At 42.7% G+C, this 22,585-nt stretch overlaps 1 protein-coding gene across 4 annotated transcripts; it reads right to left on the bottom strand.

The window, feature by feature from the left end:
* Positions 1-723: 723 nt before the first annotated feature.
* Positions 724-21,662, bottom strand: map3k4 (mitogen-activated protein kinase kinase kinase 4). 4 transcript variants are annotated; one of them, XM_080507170.1, is made up of 27 exons: positions 21,467-21,662; positions 15,702-15,892; positions 12,686-14,103; positions 11,791-12,051; positions 11,280-11,432; positions 10,984-11,141; positions 10,730-10,846; positions 10,454-10,553; positions 10,236-10,319; positions 9,864-10,133; positions 9,628-9,777; positions 8,807-8,968; positions 8,461-8,594; positions 7,919-7,997; positions 7,756-7,834; positions 6,620-6,713; positions 6,176-6,298; positions 4,417-4,511; positions 4,258-4,338; positions 3,974-4,165; positions 3,811-3,881; positions 3,612-3,728; positions 3,360-3,519; positions 3,130-3,252; positions 2,540-2,646; positions 2,084-2,263; positions 724-1,533 (listed from the first exon to the last, which is right to left on the bottom strand). In XM_080507170.1, the coding sequence occupies exons 1-27, from the start codon at positions 21,496-21,498 to the stop codon at positions 1,513-1,515; spliced, it is 4,752 nt and encodes a 1,583-aa protein (XP_080363296.1). In that variant the 5' UTR covers positions 21,499-21,662; the 3' UTR covers positions 724-1,512. The 4 variants fall into 4 exon arrangements, with proteins under 4 accessions (XP_080363296.1, XP_080363298.1, XP_080363297.1 ...); XM_080507172.1 differs by having other exon boundaries at positions 2,552-2,646; XM_080507171.1 differs by having other exon boundaries at positions 12,686-14,100.
* Between the last annotated feature and the right edge of the window lie 923 nt (positions 21,663-22,585).

Genomic DNA, 22,585 nt, shown 5'->3' with positions numbered 1-22,585 from the left:
GCACCTAAATATCAATTATATTTCAAAAGTGTTTTTCAACAGGACAGTAACTATAGTAGATTTGACCTTCAAGAGTAAATCCAAACAGCCACTGAGTTGCTGTCATTAGTTCAGGGAACATTTAAGCTGACAGGCCTGTTTGGAGAAGTTATTTAATGTCACCCCATTGTGAACTCAGGTGTGTCACAAAAGAGTTTGAAGCTAGGTCTTTAAACACAAGTTGTGCAACTTTTCACGTAATCTCCGTGAACCATTCTCTGGCTGGCAGATCAATGGCAGGTGACATGTGTGCACTGCTATTAAACTCCTTTTGATTTATATTTGCAGAAGCTTGTGCAAGTGAAGCGTCCTATTTACTACAGTGTTTTTCTTCAGGTTAATTTTTTGGCTACAATTTCATGCTGTCAGCATGCATGTGTGCATAAATTCACGACTGGTTTTGACTTTGGTGCCGATGCTTCTTCAAGAGACTGTTATTTGATGTCCACTAAGCTTCATAAAATTGTGATCCCCAGGTATACAAGTTACTTTGATTGAAAACGTCTTTTTAATATGTTTGACACCCCTACTCTACATCGTGTCTGAAGTTTAATTCCGCTTTTACACCCAGTGTAATAGTTTTTCACGCATCCAAAAGTAGAAGACAAAACCATGAGATAATTACAAAAACTTTTTATTTATTATTATTATTGTTTTTACATAGCAAACACTGTGAGAGCAGCAGAGGACCTAGACTTGTGTGTCAGTGTCTTTGTTTGGTTGTGTTCAGCAGCAGGGAGGGAGCGCGGGCCCACTTTCTCCTTTTAGTTGGCTTTGCTCCAGTCACAAGAACAGCTCCTCACCGACGACCAGTAGACTTGAGAATTGCCCCAACTTGAGACTTTCTCCTCGGCATAAAAGCAAAGAGAAATACAAAAGCAAGAATGCCTTCGTCGTGTCCGATTTCTTATTAAAAAAAAAAAAACAAACAAAAAACTACGTGGATGGTATTGATTTTGTGAAGGTAAACCAGCGCCTCCTTCCATTCACCGAGACTTGACACATCGTCAGCCTCAAAGGGCATCTCATACTCGACTGCCCCCTTGGGTAAACAGTTTAAAAGTGCTATAGATTTTGCCCCCTTCCATCACCCACTTGTTTAAAACGGACACCAACAGCAGGCGATTTCTCGATGCTTTTTTCAGAAGTCTCTTCACCACTGACAACAAACATATGTGGCAATAGTTTAACTTTACAATAATGTTTATACATGAATTAAAGCCAATCCATTTCTTACAGTATGTACATTTCCTCCCCTTGTCCCTCGGGTAAATAAAAACACAACTCTATACTCTATATATCCAGTTGTACTCTGAAATGATATTGTAATTAGTTCCTCAGTTTAACTCCATGTGCCTTCAGCCGTAAAGCCCTCTCCTCCTTGTCCACAGTTCATGTTTTTGTTGTTTTTGCCAACAGCATGTACAGTAGTGCTTTAATTTGTAAACTTTAAAGCCACAGAGGGGTTTTCATTCACTCTTCATCAGTGCAAACCTGAAAAAGAAATGAGACAACTGCTGTAATCTTTTGAAATGAAAAACAAAAAGATTTAATGATGTCATATCTTGCTTTTTCTGGCATTTTATTTTCAGTCTATCAGAATATTCTGTACTTGTAAGCCTGAAAAGGATGGAAGCGCAGTGCAATCAACTAACGGATAACATCAACCATTTCCTCCAAATTACAGGCAATGCATCCCACATCAAAAACCTCTGGCCCAAGATAAGAGATGGCTGTACTGGTAGTTAAAAAAACAAGGCTCTTTTTTTCCCTTTGGAGCTATTGCATGTCACACTTGCAAAAAATGTAAAAGTATAAAACTGAACTGTAGTTTTGTACTTCCTTTCATGCAAGCACATAGACAATCTACTTTATCTGTAAATATGTCATGATTCATAATGAAAAGATTGAAAAGTTAGTTTTTTCCCTCAGACTGTAGTATGGGTCAGGTACAAACTTTTGAATAAAAGCCTCGATGCAAGTTGAATCCATGCCTGTCACAGGGTGTAAAAACAATAAAATGATTAAGGGGGGGGTCTCTCACCTTGACAAACGTGTGATCTAGCAGCATGCTAGCTGTCCAGCGCCGTTTGGGTTCACTCTCCAGACAGTGGCCGAGGAAGTCCTTCCCCTCTGTGCTCAGCTTCTCCGGGATGGGCGGTTTGTGGCCCATGCCCACTTTGTACATGATCTGAAAGTTGTGCTCATACTCATGCCAGGGTCTCTGTCGATTGAAACAAAGATAAGAACATGAGTCATGTGTAGAAGCGGAGGATGAAACAGGCTCAAGGGGCATGTGTGCACAACTTGACATTAGTTTAACACAAAAAGTTCCTGAAGTCTTTAGAAGAAAAAAAAAACGCGTGCGAATGTTTGAATTTAATTAAACTCAAACATAAATTCCAAGTAGGAACAAAAAACGTGTTCACAGCATCTTCCTTTGTTTTCAGACTTGCAGCATAAATATGGAAAACAATGAATCATTAAGTCTTTTCTTTACCTTTCCAGTCACCATTTCAATAAGCACACAGCCCAAACTCCAGATGTCTGCTGCTCGCCCATGGCCTTCTCCTTTTGCTCTTGTGATGACTTCAGGTGCCATATAAGCTGAAAGAAATTCAGTCATTTTTTGGAAATATATTTGGATGATATCCAACGCATTGGATGAGGATATGAGCATTTATAACCTAGAAAAACATCCAAAATCTGCATCACGTGCTTATTTCACTGCCTACACAGAATCATCTTTTTGTATTTGAGACACGTCTTTAAAAGCTGATGTGGTGTGGTTAGGACTTGCATATTAATATTTCTATATACACTTTTATTTATTAAACCATGTAATTAAAAAAAACCAACCATTTCACATTTTCAGATCTGTTCGGGCTTACAGAATTGTAAATAACATTTTGAATTACAAGACACATGAGAAGGAATTTCTTTAATTCTGATACTTGTTTCCAGAACAAATTTGTGAAATAATTTAATTATCTCATGGTGTTAAAGCTGATTTGTCACCGACCCATGAATTACAGCATTATGGCCCCCCTCGGAGTGCGAACAACCTGTACATGTGTTGCTGTCTCTTACCTGCTGTTCCCAGCGTGCTGTTGACCTCCCCCGGCATAGTGTGGGTGTTGTTTCGTAACTTCACTGAGCAGCCAAAGTCACCAAGCTTAATTAGACCCGATGATGTAAGAAATATATTTGCTCCTGGAACACAAAAAGGACACAATGGAAACCGTTAAATGGTTAATCTATAATAATCCAGACTTCCACAAAGTAAAAAAAAAATAAAAAAATCATAATTTTGTACTGACCCTTAATATCACGATGAACAATGCCGTGTTCATGGAGGACATTTATGGCCGTAGTGATCTGTTTACTGTAGAGCCTGATGACGTGTTCCTGCAGCCCCAGTCTGGACACCTCCTCCAGCGTGCCCTCATCACAGTACTCCATGAAAATGTACATTTCCTCCTGCAGGCGAGCACATAAAAGATTGACGCTAAACTGCTTGGGTTCGTAAAGCGCGCCAACTGAGTGGAGGCTGATCTGTGTAGGTTTCTTACTCGATGGAGCTCCACACCAAAGTATCGCACCAGGTTCGGGTGTTTAATGCCTTCGAATATTTTCAGCTCATCTGCAGTTTCTTTGATTGTTTTGTGATCGTTTGGCTGAAATCGGATCTAGATGAAGAACAGATGTGTTACGGCCTGAGAGTCATATGGTTTGTCTTTTAAAATGGCCCAAGTCAGCAAGAATGCATACCTCCTTCATAGCCATTAGCTCTCCAGTGTCGACATTGATGCAGGTGTAAACCTTCCCGTACTGGCCTTCACCTGTAATCACACGCACAGACGTACCATTACTGTCTGTGTCAGAGAGAGAGCGAGAAAAAAATGCAACATGAACAGTCACAATGCAGCCGTACCGATCTTGTTGCCTCTCTGCCACTTGAAGGTCACTTTCCTAAGTCCGACATGCATCACGTTGTCGTAGGACTTTGGTGTGTGACACACTTGGCCGATGATGTTGCGTTGCTTCATCATTGCGTAGCGCTTGTCCTCAAACTTGCGAATGGACCGGCGGACAGCCTCCATTGGACTCTGCCGTGCAGCCGTGTCTGTTGAAGGAAGCCAGCGAACGGCAGTGAGTCCAATGCTTTCAAGTGGTTCTGAACTTATTGGAGGAATTAGTTGGTGCGACAGGCCTCACCCTTCGATTGGCTAATGAAGGTTCGCAGCTCCCAGCTTCTCCGTGCAGCACTGTTGGGATCGCCTTTAGGATAGGACGGTTCTGGAGAAATAAATCACAGGAGAGAATTCAGCTCAGGGAGTTCAGATGAAGTCCGACATCATCTGTGAAGACACCCACCCTCTCTGTCCTCAGTGGGGCTGGAGTGACGGCTCAGAGACTTGAACTCTGCTGCAACTGAGGACAGACGGTCATTCTCATGGAAACTGGATCCTCTGCAGGCATGAAAAAAAACCACCTCATGTTTCACAAAGAATTAGTCAAAGACTAATTGCCTGATGGCTCATTTCAATCTGGGAGTTTCTCTGTTCATTGCAACCACCAAGAAAGCAATGTATTATTCTTTTGAAGCAAGTGTGCTGCAGAAACAGTTTCATGCACTAAGTGGTAACTTTACATGGAAAGAATTGGACAACCCAAACAGGCCAGAGCACAATTTCTAGCATGTTTAATTCTATGTGACCCAGTGACTTGCAAAGGAGTAGATATGGTAAAGAAATACCGTCATCAGTGTAATATAGAGTCGCAAAATATCTAGCAGATTGAAAGTTATTTTGACATCTACCTTCACAATTATGTGGAAATTAGAAAAGGACAGAATTTGAAGTATGAAGGGGGAAAAAAAGAGACCAAGATTAATAAAAAAAAAAATGTGTGCAATTAATAATTGAAAAAAATATGTTTCTGACAGAACAACAACTGTTGTCTGGAAAAACAAATATCAAGGTGCAAACACATTAACATTCTACTTCAATTTATATTCATGACAAATCATAAAGATACCACAATACTAAACATTGCATTTCCACATCATAGTGTGCAGATCTAATACAAATACATTTAAAGTTTGAAATAATCAAGACTCTATAATAAACAGAAAACCATCTGAACCTTCAAGTGAAAGAAATGTACTTTTTTAGCCTGTCGGTTAAAAACACATTAATCAGGTCTACATGCATCAGAGTCATTCACTTCTTGAGGTCAGACCTCCAGAGTGAAGGATCTGATGTCAACACTAATAAGCCAGGAAATCTACAGGCAGTTAATCACCAGCATCAAAGCAAGACCAATACCAACAGCCGAAGAAGCAGAGTTTTATGCGCCACTCTTTCTATGAGGTAGAGCTCACTTTCACACCATGCACAACAACCAGACCCTTCCCTGCACAGTAGTGACACTCCTGCAAGCTCCAGTTATCTATAATGCAGACATTTTGCAGCCTTTACTAAACCTGAAATAAAACATGTAAGGCTGAACTAAATATTACAAAGTCGATTTTGGGCATTTATTTTGGCCCATATTCTATTTTTATGAAAAACATCAGTGTCATGTAAATTGTTAGCAAGCTGCATCTTCAACAAGCATCAAGAAAATATTCTTTTAATTTCAACAGCCATGCTCTAGGTGCATCATCTCTGACTTATAACTAAAGTTGTGAAGGTAAAATACAGAGAAAAGGAAATGCTTCACTAGATTAACAAATTCAAAAGGCTGGAAAAAATAAAAACTCACAAAAATTGGTTTAAAAATATTTTAAATATGTTAAGGATGACCCAATTACAGAAAAATAAACTTAATTTGTTGCACAGAGGTAAAGCAATATATATATATATATATATATATATATATATATATATCAAAGCAGCAGGAAATATGCTGCCTCCTCCTCCTCTTTTTAAAAATTCAACAATAAATGTATATATTACTCCACCCTCACAGACTATGAGCAATTCAGGCTTGCCTGCCTCCACCTATCAGATCTTGATCACTGCAACATGAAGCATTTCTTCTTCATGTGAGATGCTGGTGGTAATTTTAGTCCTGCGGGCCACGCACTGACAACAGTTTCTAGTTTGGGGGGCGGGGGGGGCAAGGCTACCTGACGTCATTGGGGGTGCTGCCGGGTGCTTTGGTGTGGCTGTGTTCCCCCGGGCCCTGAGGAGTGGGCCGAGGGCCGTTGGGGAACAGCTGGTTCCGGAGATCGCAGGGGAGGCTTCGAGAGCTGCGTGGCGAAAAAAACAAACTGAGGACTCAAGAGCACTGCCTGAGCCGGCAGTGTGGCGTTCAATGGGATGTGTTCAGATGTGTGGACTGGGTGGCTGATTGAGGGGGTGGATGACACTCACTCAGGGAGACGCACACACTTTAAAAAAAACAGTCTAGTCATAGGAAACACACACATGCACACACGTAAAAGCTTTGCAACCATAGAGCGAGATATAATATTTAAAAATGCAAAGCCATGCAGGATAGAGCGCTGATACTAAAAAGTGAAAGACAATAAGCAGATCAAACTGTCGTGAGCTCAAGTACAGTCCCCTACCTGAAACTGTCAGCATTAGGGATGAACAAGTTGGGGTTTGGAGGGTCACTATGGCAACGAGGGACCTTTACAGGACGAGGACTGTTTCTGGGAGCTGAAAAAAAAAAGATCTCAACACTTAATTAAAGGAAGTCATTTACAAAAACCAACACATCTGCATCAACAACACAGATTTGGAATATTGGTTGTTGAGCAAAACTTTATTATAATGAGGTGTTGGAATTGTTCTGCCTTCTGTAAATGTTAATGATGTGGTTACAATAAATAGAAGACATTCAAATAAGTACTGGTGTAAAATCTGGGTGAGTTATGTTAATAATTTTTTTCTGCAGACTACTTAACTAGTAACCAGGGTCAAAGCAGTGGAAATAAAAAACAAACAATTACATCACAAATTTTACTACACTTGTTACTTCTCAGTATGCACAATACAACTTCTGTTACTAAAAGGCTACGTGTACTAATGCATAGTAAATGCTTGATGACTGCACCGCAAGTTTTAGTAGTTTACTCAATTCTAGCCATCGTTTATTCAACTTCTTTATGTTTTGTTTAGCTTAATTTGCTGAATTTCACAGAGGTGAAATTTCACTTGCATGAACATTTAGATGTGCAAAACAAATGACATTTATTTGAATTATATAATGAGAACTGATATTAATGATACATCAGGTTACATTAATGATTTATGAAATCCAATATGAAACACAAATATATCCAAGATTAGCATTAAAATCCAAACATTCCTAATGATGCAGTGAAACCATGTTTTCACTGCATCAAATAGGAGGAAAAAAGATGTGACCTGGGGCCTTTCTCCTTCATTATTCCTGGCACGCATCAAATTGTTCTTTATAGTCAATTAATGAGGAAGCGTTTGCTGAGCCAATGATTATCAAACTTCACAATCAGTCATACACACTCATGACTCACAAGGAGTGTGTAGCCTGTAAAGTTCATTGCCTTACTCAGTGACTTCCAGTCACACTGGATGTTTATTTGTTGTTTTGCAATAACTGGAGTGTAATCACAAGGCTACTCCACCTGTATTGTGTAACCACTCATCCCTGGGAAAATACTCAAATCAGCTGTGAACACGGACCAAATAAACCACACATCACAGTGGAGGATCTTACCAATGTACAGGCCTGTTACTGGGCTGTGGGGCTTCCCAATCACATGGCCAATACATTCATTCATCAGGGCTTGCAAGCTCTGGTGAGGAAAGTGGACATGCTTTCACAAATACATCAAATTAGTGTACTGTGTAAAGTTGAGATCACAAAGAAGGTGGATTACCAGAAAGTCATCCTCTGGTAATGCTGATATAAAGGCAGGTTCAATGGCCTGAAGAAAGTCAAAACCCTGAGTAGCCCACCTGTAAACATAGAGAGCAACATCGGATCAAAACTTTAGTGCTGAAATACAAATTTACTGATAACTGTTTCTCAGAGAGACCTGTCAGGTGAAAAATATTGATAATAGGACAGAGTGACTCATGCTCAGAGCCTCTTTTTTGTGCATACTTGTCATGATAACAATAAAAAAAATAATCTTTGTTTGCAATGTCAAGCTGCTGCTTAAAGGCTTCCCTCTATTAACAGAGTGTAGTGTTTCCATAGCAGCGTGCTTACAAGAGAACGACAAGCTTTTTACAAGGTAGAGTAAAAGAAATGTATTTAATGAGGATTGTGATTGTTAAACAGAAGATAAATACGTTTGAGTCATTGATGCACTACTTGCATTAGTAGGATGGGCTTGGTTTTAACTTTAACTACCTTGATAAAGGTGTCCCAAATTTAAAGTAAGAACTAAAATAAATACAACCCGAGTGCTCCTACCTGGGCTTGGTGCCTCTGCCACTCTCACATTTGGTCAGGACATATGTCATCCATTTGCGTGCAAAGGCGATGTAGCGCTCTCCAATCCTCTGCCTAAACTCCCCAGACATCAGGCGCACAACTTCTTTGTGGTACTATGAAGAGCAAACAGGGAATAATCAAGATTACGACATAAAATCCCCCCCGGCTAAGGGCTGGTCGAGCATATTTCATATCCAATAAACCAACATAAATGTGGGAAAACTCAACACAAAATATTTCCACAAAAAAAAGAGATAGGTTGTAAAAATTTCTGATGGCAAAAATAAACACGGCGTCACACGTCTTGTTTCCTGGAAGCTTTTACCTCGAAGGCAAAATTGTAGCCCTGTATCATTGCTTCCCTGTAGTACTGATGCAGAGTGGTGGACTCGGACTCCTCCACCTCTGCCTCGAACTCTGTAGTGAACATGTATTCCACTCGGTCGATGGCCCTGCTGATCTTTATGCATAGCTGCAGAGCCTCGTCCTATCAGAGGAGGGACAAAGAGTGAGAAACGTATATTATTGTTCATTTAAATACCAAGTTTCAGAAAGTGTTAATCTGAAATGACATGAATAAAAACAAGCAAATATACAAATCTAGTGAAATCTCATTGTTGCTTTGAATGTGATACAACTCCAGAGCTAAAGCTACATGGATGTTGAAGAATCCGATTATGTACCAATCGGATTAGAAGCGCCCTAATTTACCTGATTAAATTGTTGCTATCTGATTAAAAATACAATCAGATCGGAGGAGATGGTGTAAACCCATTCATGATCCAATCATTGAATTGCTCTGGAGACACCGTCCTACAAATATCATGACCCTAATCGTACTCTAAAGCGAGAGAGAGTATCTTTAATGTTAGGCCCATGGTCACAGTGCAAAGCATAATGAGATTGATCCCCTGAATTAATCGAATAAGATCCTAAAAAAAAAAAGCCACTATGAATGTGTTTTGTATCTTTTCTCCAAGTAACATTTCTTAAATCTGGCACAGCAGAAATTGAGGGTAGCTGACGTACAGTTGCAGTAAAAACACACATGAAAGTAGGCCACTGACATGCACCTGGCTTTACAGCAGCACAGCAAGCCCATGCCGTTATGGGTTGGAAATCATTGCAAGTAGTTATGTAAAGCACCTTGAGCTCCTCCAGAGCGCCGGCGATGAGAGGTTGACTCGAGGTTTGCTCTCGGCTGAGAGTGAGCACGTCCTCCATAGACTGCTGGAAGGCCTTCCGCTGCGCCACCAGGTGAGCCGACTGCATCACGATCAAGAGCACGTTTTCCACCTGGAAGCACATTGTATCAGAAGGAGGCTTGAAGAGCATTCGTCGAACAAACGTGCACGAATGCTGAACTCAAATACGTCACCTACTTTCATGGCCCTTAATGTGTCAACGGCCTCCATCTGTAGCACTAGTTTGAGCAGCTCCCCATCCCACTGAGCCCACTCGGCGTCGGCGCTGGAGTCTCCGGCTCCGTGTTTACTCATGAGCAGGTAGGCATCATCTTCAACGATTTCATCGGGCTCTTTGGAGCAGTCTTTGCCGGCAGCGGCATTGAGAAGCTGCAAGATGAGAGGCCGCTGCTCCCTCAGACCACAGGGGACAAAAACTTGGAGCTCTTCCAAACCTGGAGTCTGAACCTGGGTAAGGAAAAACAAGCAGGTTAAATAGTTTAACAAACCACATGTGGATGGAAATGACATCAAATGAAATGTGCAAAATTAGCAGGGAAAAATGCATACCTTCACATAGTTTCTCTTTTTCAGTGCCAGCAGGAGGCAGGTCACCCCGTTAGTGATGCTGAAGTCTGCAGCAACTTCTAAATCCTGAGAAGGAAGCAAACAAACTGCGTGTCAGAAATACAAATCCACAGACTTCAGTGAAGGAGGGTAAAAAGAAGTGGCACAGATTGTGGTTTTTGGTTTCAAGGTGGTGAAAATTCTCCACTGCTGTGTCTCACCTTGCGAAGCATTTTGGCAAAGCCCAGAGCCTTGGACGCTCGCTCCCTGGCCTCATGGAACAGCTCCTTCAGTGACCGGCTGGTCTCGATAACCGACCGCCTAAAAAAAAAAAAATACAAAAGGGTTTTCAACACATCCTGAGAACTAAAACATTCAAATGTGAGAATTTCACCTTTAACGGAAAATGCAATACCAATGCAATAAATCAATTATCAATATAGCTGTTGCTTCGATATTTGTCTCAGTAACTCTAATTTACAGAGAATGCACTCCACCTGATCTCATCTGAAGCAGTACTGTCATCTGCACTTTCCCAGAACTCATTGTCGCTCTTTTGCAGACCAACATCCAGAAACTCTCCGGTGGATTTGAGCAGCATCCCAGCAATGTCACTGTGAAGAGCAGACAAGCTTAGTCTCTTATAACGTTAAAGAACTTCAACCTTTCACAAATTCGGGTCTGTTCTACTTGCAATGGGCATCATGAGGGGAAACTGTAAAATGAACTATAGCACTGCAGGTTGACTAACCAGAAAAGCTTCCCTGATTGCGCCTCCCCTCCGCGAATGTATGGAGTGATGACTTTAGTGAAGTTCCACTCCTCCTCCAAAAGGTTCTTCAGGCTGTGAGAGGCCTGAGGCAGCTGCTGCAACATGTGGATCCAACTGTGCATGTAGTCAAAGTACACCTGCAGAAACAGTTTGAGAACCACATCATCTGGGACATACGGCTTCCAGTTTTGTTTTTTTCCCCATTACCTTTCCATACTTTCGCAACACAGAACATCTCCCCTCTTTAAAGTCAGTGTGACGGAAAAGAGTCTTACCACCAGCATCTTGTGAAGGTCTTCTTCAAACTCATCGATGTTGGCATTCGTTTGCAAGCCCTGAGCGTCGATCACCACATCCCGCAGCATGAACTGATAATACTGCTTCATCAGAAGACCTCCTTTAAGCACTTCTTTGCATTCGCGAACCAACTGCAGAGCACAAGCAACCCCTCATCAAAACCTCATATAACACATACAAGTCAGGCATTCTCGTATTTTTATGTCGTCGCCATGAAAATAGGTTAAGATATCACTCCATTAATAAATCTAAAGCAGTGGTTCCCAACCTTGGTGCCTGAGGTTTGTGGACATGCTCATTCTCACCACTGATCTCGATAAATGTGTCCACTGACAAAAACACATGTGAACCCGTTGAAACTGTCAAAGTTGTTGGCATATATTGTCATTAAATATTTACAGCCCAGCTGTTGGCCTTAACGCAGCCAGATGTAAAAAAAATAGTACGTTTGAAGCTAAAACATTAAAAAGTGCCGAAGCAGCTTCTTGCCTGTTTGATGCTGAGCAGCGAAGGCTCTCCAGCAGGCCTCTGTTCAAGTCGGAGTTTAAGGCATTCGTGAATGACGTTGAGGAGGACTCGACAGAGCATGAGAAACGCGGGCCTGAAGGACGGGAGATCCATGTCCAGCAAATCCTTCCAGGACATCTGATCTGTGCCCAGCTCTGAATCCGGTGGGCCGCGGCAGGATACATGACGGGACAGCTCTGGCAGGTAGTCGCTGTACAGCATGGGGTCCGGGAAGTCTGCAAACTGAAAGTGGGAGAAATAAAGCACATCATTCAGAGCATACTTCTTTTTAGTTTATTGTTAAAATGCAAGAAATCCAACATCCAGCCAAAATTTGAAACCTATGATGAACCGATGTGCGTGTGGCATGAGAATTTGGAGTTAATAGAGTTGAGTTTACAACTGTCCAAAAGGAATCAATATAAACAAGCAAAGTTGATCACTCACTGCGATACTCAGTAAGTATCGCCTCTTCTTTTTCACTCATTATATCAATGTGCCAGCACATCTCTAGTTCACCGATAGATCCTCTGAAAGCAGCTTCCCGCCGTGCCTGATTGAATTACTGACATTTGCATTGCAGACGTGATGATTAGCTGTTTTCACTTCCCACATTTCATAAACTGCAGACATGATGCTACAAAGAAGCTTGAAAGCAGTGCACCACAGTGCATCGTATTGAGGGACTCACACTATTTTATAGATTGCACCTCTATAAAGGTTGAGAAGGCAGAGGTAGTGAAAGAGGTGTGTATATATATATATATATATATATATACACATACACACACACATATATATATACATACACACATATATGATAATGAATTAAAGAATGATAATTACTGTGCCTTCCAATAAAGAAGAGAAAGCTCACCTCCAGTGCCGGAGTGTGGCAGAGCAGCGCTGCTCGGGACCGTTGAAGAGAGCGGTCCATTAGTTTGTGCAGTCTGAGGATCAGTTTACGCAGTCCCATCTGTTTCAGAGCTTTATCCACAAATGGTCTGTAGATGGCTGTAGGGCAGAACACTCCTCCGCTGGCCGAGGCCTCTGCAATCACTGATGAAGCAGTCGGGAGAAACTCGTCTTCGGACAACAAACGAGCAAATTTAGGAGTCAGGGTAGGAGACAGCTCTCCTGCTACAGATCCCGCCACTCCTTCCTCTTCAGGATCCCTGTCCTCTGTGTCGCTCTCCGCTGTGAAAGTGGCCGTCGAATCGTTCTCCTCGTCGTCTTCAGTCTCTTCTTCTTCATTTCCACGGGAGCAGCGGGGCGAAGGGATTTCGAAGACAGGCCACCCGATACGGGAGAGGTCGTGGAGGCCCAACACAGTGGCCATAACCCGCAGCTTCTGGTTGAGGTCCTGTGTGATGTTGAGCCACAGACAGAGTGCCTGCACTCTGCCCTGGAAGTCCCGAGCTGCATACTTTTCATAGTCCTTTTGAAGTGCCTGTAACGACGGGTACAAAGCCTCCACTGACTCCAACAGCTCCATAACCCGCTTGACCTGTTCGAAAGCCAGCCGCTGACGCTGGAGGTGTTCCCTGCAATCGGCGCCCGAGCCGAGGGGCTCTGCTGCATTCAGCGCGGAGGGGCAGGCACTGAACCCCCACGGGTCTACGCCACAGTGGTTGGTCTCTGCTACAGCATGCTTCTTCTCTTCGCAGAGTAGATCGGGGATGCACTGATCTTCCCCCTGGATTGATAGAGACCCTGAACACTGAGCCCCTCTCAGGTTGTCGTAGTTGACTTTAAAGTGCAGCACCTCATTGATAATGTCGGGTATAGCTTGGCGGGCAGTGAAAAGAAAAATGTCCTGGTCGCTGGTGGAGCGCCGTGCATGCCACGCCTGCAGCTCAAGCCAGATGACCTCATTGTTGTGGCCCATGAAGGGCATGTTCTCCAGGCCTCTCTGCTCCTTCTCCTTCCTCTTGGAGGACATAGACGTGAGCTTGAGCAGCAGCCGCAGAGTCTCGAAGAACTTGAGCCGGTCGGCAGGACAGTCCGTCCGCGACGTCTGGCGGTGAGTCCGAGCGATGTGAGGCATCGACACCGGGAGTTTGCAGCTGCTGCAGCCCAAGCTCAAGTAATGCTTCCTGGGATCCATGATGAGGGAACCTAAATGGCTCGACTTTGAGAGTGGATCCAGCATGAAGGACTCTTCAATGGTTTTCTTGTGGTCTCGCTCTGTAGATCGCTGTGTGGCCCTCTGCTTCTTGCCCTGCTTGTAGCTGTGCTCCTCAGGAGGCTCAGCCGGCTTGGGACACTCTCTCGGGATAGACGTGCTGAGGTCTGCTGGAATAAAATCACACCCCCGGTCACTATAATGCATGTAAAGCAGTTGAAGCGAAGCAAATTCCGACCTCATAATTTATTTCCATAAAATTCCATGAGAATCTCCTTAATGGGTCACAAAATGATAACTTTTCAATACTATTCAGATATTTTGAGCATGACATGACATTCCCCCCCCCCCCCCTTTTTTTTTTTAAGTAAAGGATGTTAGGATCCATAAGTGTGCCAAGTAACAGTTGGTTTCTATACCTGCTGCATGCTAAATGTTAACTAACCATGCCTTTCTCTAACATGCATATGTTAACCGGAGGCCAGAATTTATAAAGCGCTCATTGTATACATTTCCTCAAAATAACCAGAAGAGGACATGAAGTGGTTATTTTCTGAAAAACCAGACAGACACCTGAAGCAGAAATGTGTTCTTTTGCTCGAGGCGGCAAGAACAAGAACAAATTTGGTTCAAATGTTCAAAATCAAATGACGCGCTTGTTTGGGCAGCCTCTTTACACCAATTATTAGTCATTTGTGTGTATTTACATGCCTTAAAAAAGTGTTATACAAGCTTTTAGGTTTTGTTTTTTGTTTTTTAATATCCACTGCTGTAAAACCATTTACACCAGCATATTCCTGCTTTTCCCCATTGACCACACAGACTTTTCTGACCAATCAAACAAGTTGTGAGACAGCACATAAGACAAATGTTCTGTCCACAGGTTTTTCTTATCTCTCAACCCTTGTAAAAAACTAAACTCCCTCATTATGGATAGGCCATTATAATTAACACTGCCCTTTGCTGGTTATCACTTCTATTAGGTTAATAACTAAGTTTAATCCAAAGATTACTTGCTGTAACTGTAACTTCTGCATTCATCTTCACATCCCAGTGTGCATGTGTTCCTATTATGGATGTTAAAGTTACTCTACCAGAAAAAAAAGAAGAAAAAAAAACTTCCAATAAAAGGTCTCCCTTTTGCACAGGGAATAAATCAATACACAAAAACAATACCATCACCTCTCATTTACACATAATCACACCAAAGTTGATATGATTACAAACAAACCGGAATTTGTAGCCATCAAACTGTGTTTATGTTTCACCCACTGATGTCGTCTTTGAAACCTGTGCGCATGGGGTTCTGGGATATCAAAGATGGCGTTGCGGCAGCTCAAGCGAAAAAAAGATCAACATTTGACTGATTCGGCCCGAAAAAAAGTCACACTTTCTCAATGAAAGAGTATTAAAGCCATGAGAAAAGTCTGAAATGTTGTAATGGTTAATCATCTTTCCAGTGAAAATCGAGATATTGCAAGATTGGGTGTACAAACGGGATCTTGTGACACAATGCCTTAGGAATCTTCGGGAGTTTTCATGACTGCAAGATGCCTTGGTTCTTGTTTTGGTTAATGCATTAAACGGCGATACGCCTCTAAACCTTTAGGGTACAGAGGAATACAGATTAACCAGTGATTTGGGGACCTTTTTTTTGTGTAGTTGTGGATTTTGTTTATTATTCAAATTGGGCTCAGTGTTTAATGAAACAATGTACTGCTATGTCACGGCATCCAGGCTTATTTCTGCTTCTCATATTTTAACTCACCTTTGTTCGGAGAACGACCTGCACTCCTCGCTTGGCTGCTTTTCTGATGTTTGCTAGACATACGTTTCATCTGACGGGAGGTATAAGGAGGTGACGTTCCATAGAGAGGTTCTTCTTCCTCACTGGGGGACTCCCAGGATTCATCCACCTCAGAATTTTGTTGGGATGCATCTTCCACTGGCTTAGCCTGCCTGTAAACATTCAAAAATAGATTACAAAAACAAACAAAACAAAAAAAACACTTGAATGACACTGACTGGAGTTATGCTTCCACAATGAAAAAAACCCCCAAAACATTCTTATCCTGGAAGATATGCAAAATACAAGTCATGGCTTTGGCACCATGAAACTATTTCAGTCATAACACAAACCAAAACCATAGAAATGTGTGTACAAGGTCAAACAGGGCTGCATTGTTTGCATCAATAACAGGGTGTGCAGCAAATCTCTCTAATGCCACAGCAAACGGATCGCTGAAGTACAGCTAGACTGCATGTCTGCTGCTGCGTACAGCAGAAGACGAGTTGTCTGTCCTTCGGAGTCTGGCTGGCTGCCTTTTAAATGTGTGGCAGTAGATCTCGGTGCATGACCGCAGCCGTCCAGATGAAGGATAATAAGCAGTGGGCACCTTCTTTTGGTTTAAATAAACATAATGGCTCAAACAGGGAGGGAGGAAAAGTAAGCGTTGCAAACTCTGTTTGCTATGTTATCAACCAGACTGCACAACTCTGCTCACCAGTGTGTGCCAATGATGCAAAGACTGAAAGAATTAAAATGCTAATGCACATTTATGAAAATGTTTGTTCAGTGTAAACAAAAACAAAAAAAATCATTGTATAATTTTGTAATATATGCTGTGCAAAGTAGAAGCTGCACTTACTTCTGCAGAAACAAAGTGCTATGATAACTTCAAATGTTTCTTTCTGAGAGGAAAAAGGTGAGGCAGAGAGGGGAAAAAAACCAAGAGAACAAGCAGCACGCCTCTCCCAATTACAATGTCAAAGCTTTGTTCCCCTAATGCCTTTCTGAGGATTTTTAATAGGATTAGAAAGAAAGGTTAGGAGGTCGGACCCCACACACAAAAAGAGAGAGAAAGAGCACAGACGGAATGAAAACAGGCGATATCTGCGTTGGTCATGATGCGTCTTGCCATCGATCATCTTCCAGAGAGGCATTCCCCCACACGTGCCGGCCAGCGTCTGTGCAGACGTTGTTGAAAGGGACTGGGCTGTATCACTTTCACTGGGGGGGGCTTAATCTGGAAATCTCATGCTGAAGCAAGTCACAAAGAGTAAGAGTGCTGACTTCTATTGCCCATCTGCCCCTGAACAGAATGTCTGCGCACACACACACACGCACACACGCACACACACACACACGGTGCAGCTGTGACACTGCATGCAAGGCAGTCAAACACCTGCTGCAAATAATCCTGCATATCTACATGCAAACGTGCTTTTTATATGAGAAACTCACCACATTGAGCACAACTGCACAACTTTGAATGTAATAATACCCACTCGCCAAAAGTAGAGTAGTGTTGCATCTTACTGAAATGTCTCCCCAGCCTGACCAGCACCCTCTTTCTTCTGAGGGTAACACCCTACATGTATGCATTTAGATTTCTATAAATCTTATTGAACAGTACATAAAAGTACAACTTGTGTTATTACATTATGTGTAATTTATTAAATGATCCTGAAACTAATGCAAAAGCAATTGTCTCTCGTCGAGAGGATCATCAATAGCTCACTCTCCAGCTGGCAGAAATCCAAACCTATGGTTCAAGCATCCTGATATCAATGCTAACATCTAAGAGCATAGAGTATGTCTCTGCAAAAACAAAAAGAAAAAAAAACTATCCACCGCACTGCCAATAGTCCAACCAACGTCACCACAAGTCCTGAAATTAAAGACAAACTCTTACATGGAAATACACTGGTTTCATTATGAGTGCACTGTATGGGAAGCTGTGCTGCAGGAGCAGAACATAACAATGATCTTTTCAGTATCCAAGCAAAAGAGGACACAGTCTGCAATTATGCGCACTATAATAAGTGATAACGCACCCCGACAGACAAACCACTGTGGTGTTGTGATGTCGGGCTCAAGCAGGTATCAGGAAACTGATAACAACAGGCTGAGCGCAGGCCGATTCTAATCCTGCAATAAATGCATCAAAGCATTTCAGAAACTTGTTATACCACCAGCATAACGTGTCCCGTGTTCGTCACTGTGATCAGACAGTGCATGCACTTGTAAACAATCTAAAGCGTGCATGGGTGTGCGATGTCTGAGGACAAAAATAGTTCATTCGTGTGAGAGGGAACACGACCAAATTTTTAAAAGACACTTCTCTACACAAAACAGCATGACTGAATCAGTCAGGAATGAAAGCGGAACCAATGACGCCATCACTGCCGGTTGTTTGTTACGTTGCCATGAAACACTTGGAGGATGGATTGAGCTGCGAAAGTGAAGGCTGTGCAAATTCTTCTGATTTTTTTTTTTCTCTCTCTCTCTCCCGCTTTCATACTTGCAAACTTGCATGGAGAACGTTCCTGGCCTGCGTGTCCTGCAGTTAACCACAGCAACACTATGGTCCTCAAGCTGTCCCTGCCTGGCTGCCACTAGTGAATTATCACTGCAGATGGTGTCTGGCTGCTCTCAATGGTTCATCTGATGGCTCATTGGGGCTCCAATAAAGGACGGTGGAATGCTCGAGCCCCCAGGCAGACGCACCGAGTGAATAATAAACAGCACAAAATCGAAAGTCTTTTCTGTACGGGGACTGAAGCAATGATACCAAGGGCTGCCAGAGTCAGGGGGGGCTGACCTTTGACACCCACCATCCACACTATTGTACCAGCAAGGGGCACTCTATTGTATAGTTGTGACACGTGGCCCGTGAGGCCCACAGCTGAATACCACACAGCTGGTTAGTGAGCACACTTGCTCACAATGCCCAAACTATAGAGGTTTTTTTTTTTTTTTTCATTTGTAGAGCGAAGAAAGGAGGAGAAGGTGGTCTGAGTTTTGTAAGAGCACACTTTGCTTTAATTAGATCATGCTGGCACAACTGATGCATGGCAAGCTAAATTCTGATTTTGATTAACTCGCACTGGAAAAACCATGTGTCCGCTGGCTCCAAATTAGAGCCTGCAGTTAACTGCTGAGGCTGCATGATTAAATAACCATTTTTGCAAATCTGTGCACACAGTGGCAGAGCAGATCATGCATTCAACAGTGTACATGTCTGACAAGTAGCCGATCCCTCACAAAAGGGCAGAGCTACAGACGTAATCAGCTTTTGCGCCATAAAGTGACAGAATTCAGAAACAATGAACACGACATTCTTGACCACACCCTTCAATGGAAAAGTGCAACACTTCCCAGAATGGACCTCCCTACTTCTTCTGCACGCAACTGTGCAAAGTGTACTGTACATGTGTGACAGAGCAGCTTCCTGCTGCTAAACATGATACCATATGCAAACAGCTCTTTTGTATCTTAGCAATCATGAGGTTGGCATTTACAGAAGCACCTCTATGGATAATCAGCTCTTATAGTGGATTTGACACAGAATGTCCTCTGTATAAGAAGAGACACAGCCTTTCCTGTGCTTATGTCAGTAACCGCAGCAAGTCAATTGATCTAAAAGTATATAAACACAGACACTGTTTAATGGCAGTGGGTTATGCAACGCTCTGCATTTAAATTCATTCAGAAACAGTGGACAATAATGAGCAAAAAACTCCCCCTTCCACATAACTGCAGATAACAAATGAAGCAGATGAACTTGTAAATCCCCCATATTTAACAGTCAATCATGCACTTCCTTATTCTGCACAGTGCAATAAGAACAACAGCTGCAACAGTTTGTAGAGACAAAGATGCTTGTTAAAAAGGAAATGACAGATGAAGGTGACAGAATGTGCAAGCTTTAGCTTCTCTCTGTAAAGCAGGTGTGGGCTGAGACAAGATGCAGATAGGAAACACTAGAGGACAGTCCATCTGTATTCCTCAGCCTGTGCACTTGGCAAATACAAGCATTAATGAGTTCTACACAACTCGCTCCTCCAGAGCTCCGGGCAGCCATCTACTGCACGCAGTACACCACATCCTGAAATCTCTGGAATGCCTGTGAGCCACAAAGTCTTCAGACTGACGCTGAGAACGTGACATTATTGACAAAGGACCTCTGTATTGCAAACATAGTGATAGCCTTCAATTGCACATCGAGTCTTCTTACTAAAAATACCCAACGGTTAGAAAAATCCTCACTTCTCAAGGTATGTAGGGGATTTAAAAAAAAAAAAACTTCATGTTTGCACTTCACTAATAAGTGCAATATATTAGCAGATGTTTGCACAGAACACAGGTAGGCCAAACTTAAGTTGTTTCTCTGCAGTGTCTGCAACTCTGGCCATGTAATCTCTATTGATTAGACGTTTGCTCTGCTCCCCATTGCTTCACTGCATCAATAACAAGGAAACAATCCCCAGCAGTGGCAGATCTGCACTGAAAGTATATTCTAGTGAGTAAAACAGTGAATAAAGAGCTAATAATCGATGTGAAATCTCTGGAGCATGAGTTACCTTGCACTCTGGAAAGTAGAGCACACTGTAACCATGGCTATGAAAAAGGAAATAACAGTATAATGACACTATCATGTGATCGAGCAATGCTTCCCACTGCTGCTGGTCAGATACATGGGAAAAAAAGACAGGGCAGCAACAACACTAGGGACACTCTTGCACAATCTCGTGAGCTGTTTGTGTATCTACTTAAAGTGAGCGGGCACGAGCGTGCAAGGTAATAACAACTGGCTGATACTCCGTAATTACTGAAATAGCCGACGCACAAGAAGAAGAAAAAATGACTGCTATTTACTGGAAAGCAGTATGATCGCAGATGACAAGGACTGATCCAACCTGATAAATGCCCATAAAGTGATAACGCGTGTGAGAACAAGGGGAGCAAAAGAAAGACATAACAGCAGATTCCTGAGGGTCTGTCAGGGGCAAAGCACTGCGGTATTTCCATGACGAGATGCGCACATGCAACAAAACCTCTCGTGTGTGCAGATGGATGCATGCTGCTGCAGAGATTGCAGAAAGGCATCATTCTGTAAACGATCCGAACACATTCGTGCATGGATTGCGACCCGCGCCGGGTCCAGCCGCGGGATTTAACAATAACAGAGGAGCAACATGCTAGCTTGAAGCCTGCGAACTTTCTGCTCCGCTGATGTGATCAAAATGCATAGTCCAGCGATCTCAAATAATCAGTCGACGCACTTTCGAGTCCAACACCACGAGTCCACGATGCAAAATCCAACGCAACTTTAAAACCTCGCGACTTCCATACCCACCCTTTTGCGAACTTGTTGGGAAAATAATAAAGTGAAAAGCCACAACTAAAAGAAGACGGTAGCTAGCGCTTCCCTGGAATTTTGCACGATTTCTGGGGGTTATAAATGTCCATAATGTTACCTCAGCATCGGGCGAGCATTTTCTCGATCTTTTGAGCAAACGGGAGTCCGCTGAGGGGAGAATATCTGCGACAAATCCCGGCGGAAAGTGCAGCTACAAAAAAGTTTACAACTCCGGTGCTGCAAATGCATCAACTGCACGCGTACCACTATTTGGCAGGAAGACGCTTTCTGCGGGATGCGCAAGCGCCCCCGTTGAGCGGCCCGCAGTATCGCGTTCAGCTCCCTATTTGGCAGCTGCGAGGTCCTGATGGTGAAGTGTTCGCTTTACCTGCTGGGCTTGTTGCGATCCGGAGGCTCCATAGCAAAGCAGCGGCCGCCGTCTTCTAGCCGTGCATGGGCTACACCATGTCTGAGTACCTTCACACGCGCGTTGCACTGCTGAATGTTTGCAAGATGCGCGGATTTGCGTCTCTTTTCAGCACTTTCTACCCGCCGGTACAGTTGACTCTCGCTTGTGCGTATGTAGTCGCCATCTTTCCAACGTTCATTGAGGAGGAGTGCCACAGCCTTGCAGTACTACGGCAAGTCGGAGAGGTCATGTTCGGTCAAAGCCGTGCAACATTTCGTCTTCACATTTCCCAAGAAGTTAGACTCGCTTTGGACATGAGGCGTAAACTCTGCGCCGAAGGGAACGTTTGCATTGATTTACAGATACATCACCATCCACCTCCCAGGGAAAGAGAAATAATATATATGTCGGTAGCCACAGAAAGCGTTTTAAGTTTAATGTGCAGTTCAATCATTCAGAGCAGTTGTTTTCAACAGTCTGGTTTCATACCTCGAATGGTCTGAGTCTACTTCAAAGAATTCACAGGCACATAATTTCCTTTTACCCTCTAAGGGTTCTAGCAAGAGCTAGTTTTCACACATACACACAAAGCAGGTAATTGCAGTATGCACTCTTTTTACTGTAGTTTTTTTTTCCATCACCATACAAATCATTAAAAAAAAAAAAGTATATACTGCAATCAAACATCACATAGCTACATGACAAGCTATGTAGTCAGTCAGTTCACAGATGTTTTTCACTCCCCACATGAATGACGGTAAATTAAGGTCAGATGGTAAATGTGGTAACCTATCATGTACCTAATTTACCCAACTATGCTAAATTTGCCTTGTGGACCTGTATACAATATGAGTCATTCATTCCTTTATGGAAATATGTGGTCATATGCCTTGTATTTACTCAGTTTGAATGAATGATTTAGAATTTCAGATGCTGTTGAAAGCTTCTGTTGAAGATGAAATTCTGATTTTATACGTGCAAACTCTTTTTAATGGACGACTGAGTTCCTCAAGTTTTCCCAATTTGACCAAGCTTATTTTGAAGTTTGGAGGGTGAAGTATAAAGATTTTGGGTCCAGTTCGATGAGTCCTAGTGTTA

Source organism: Blennius ocellaris, assembly GCF_963422515.1.
Source record: "Blennius ocellaris genome assembly, chromosome: 13".
Taxonomy (NCBI): Eukaryota; Metazoa; Chordata; class Actinopteri; order Blenniiformes; family Blenniidae; genus Blennius; species Blennius ocellaris.
This window is presented reverse-complemented; position numbering and strand designations above follow the sequence as displayed.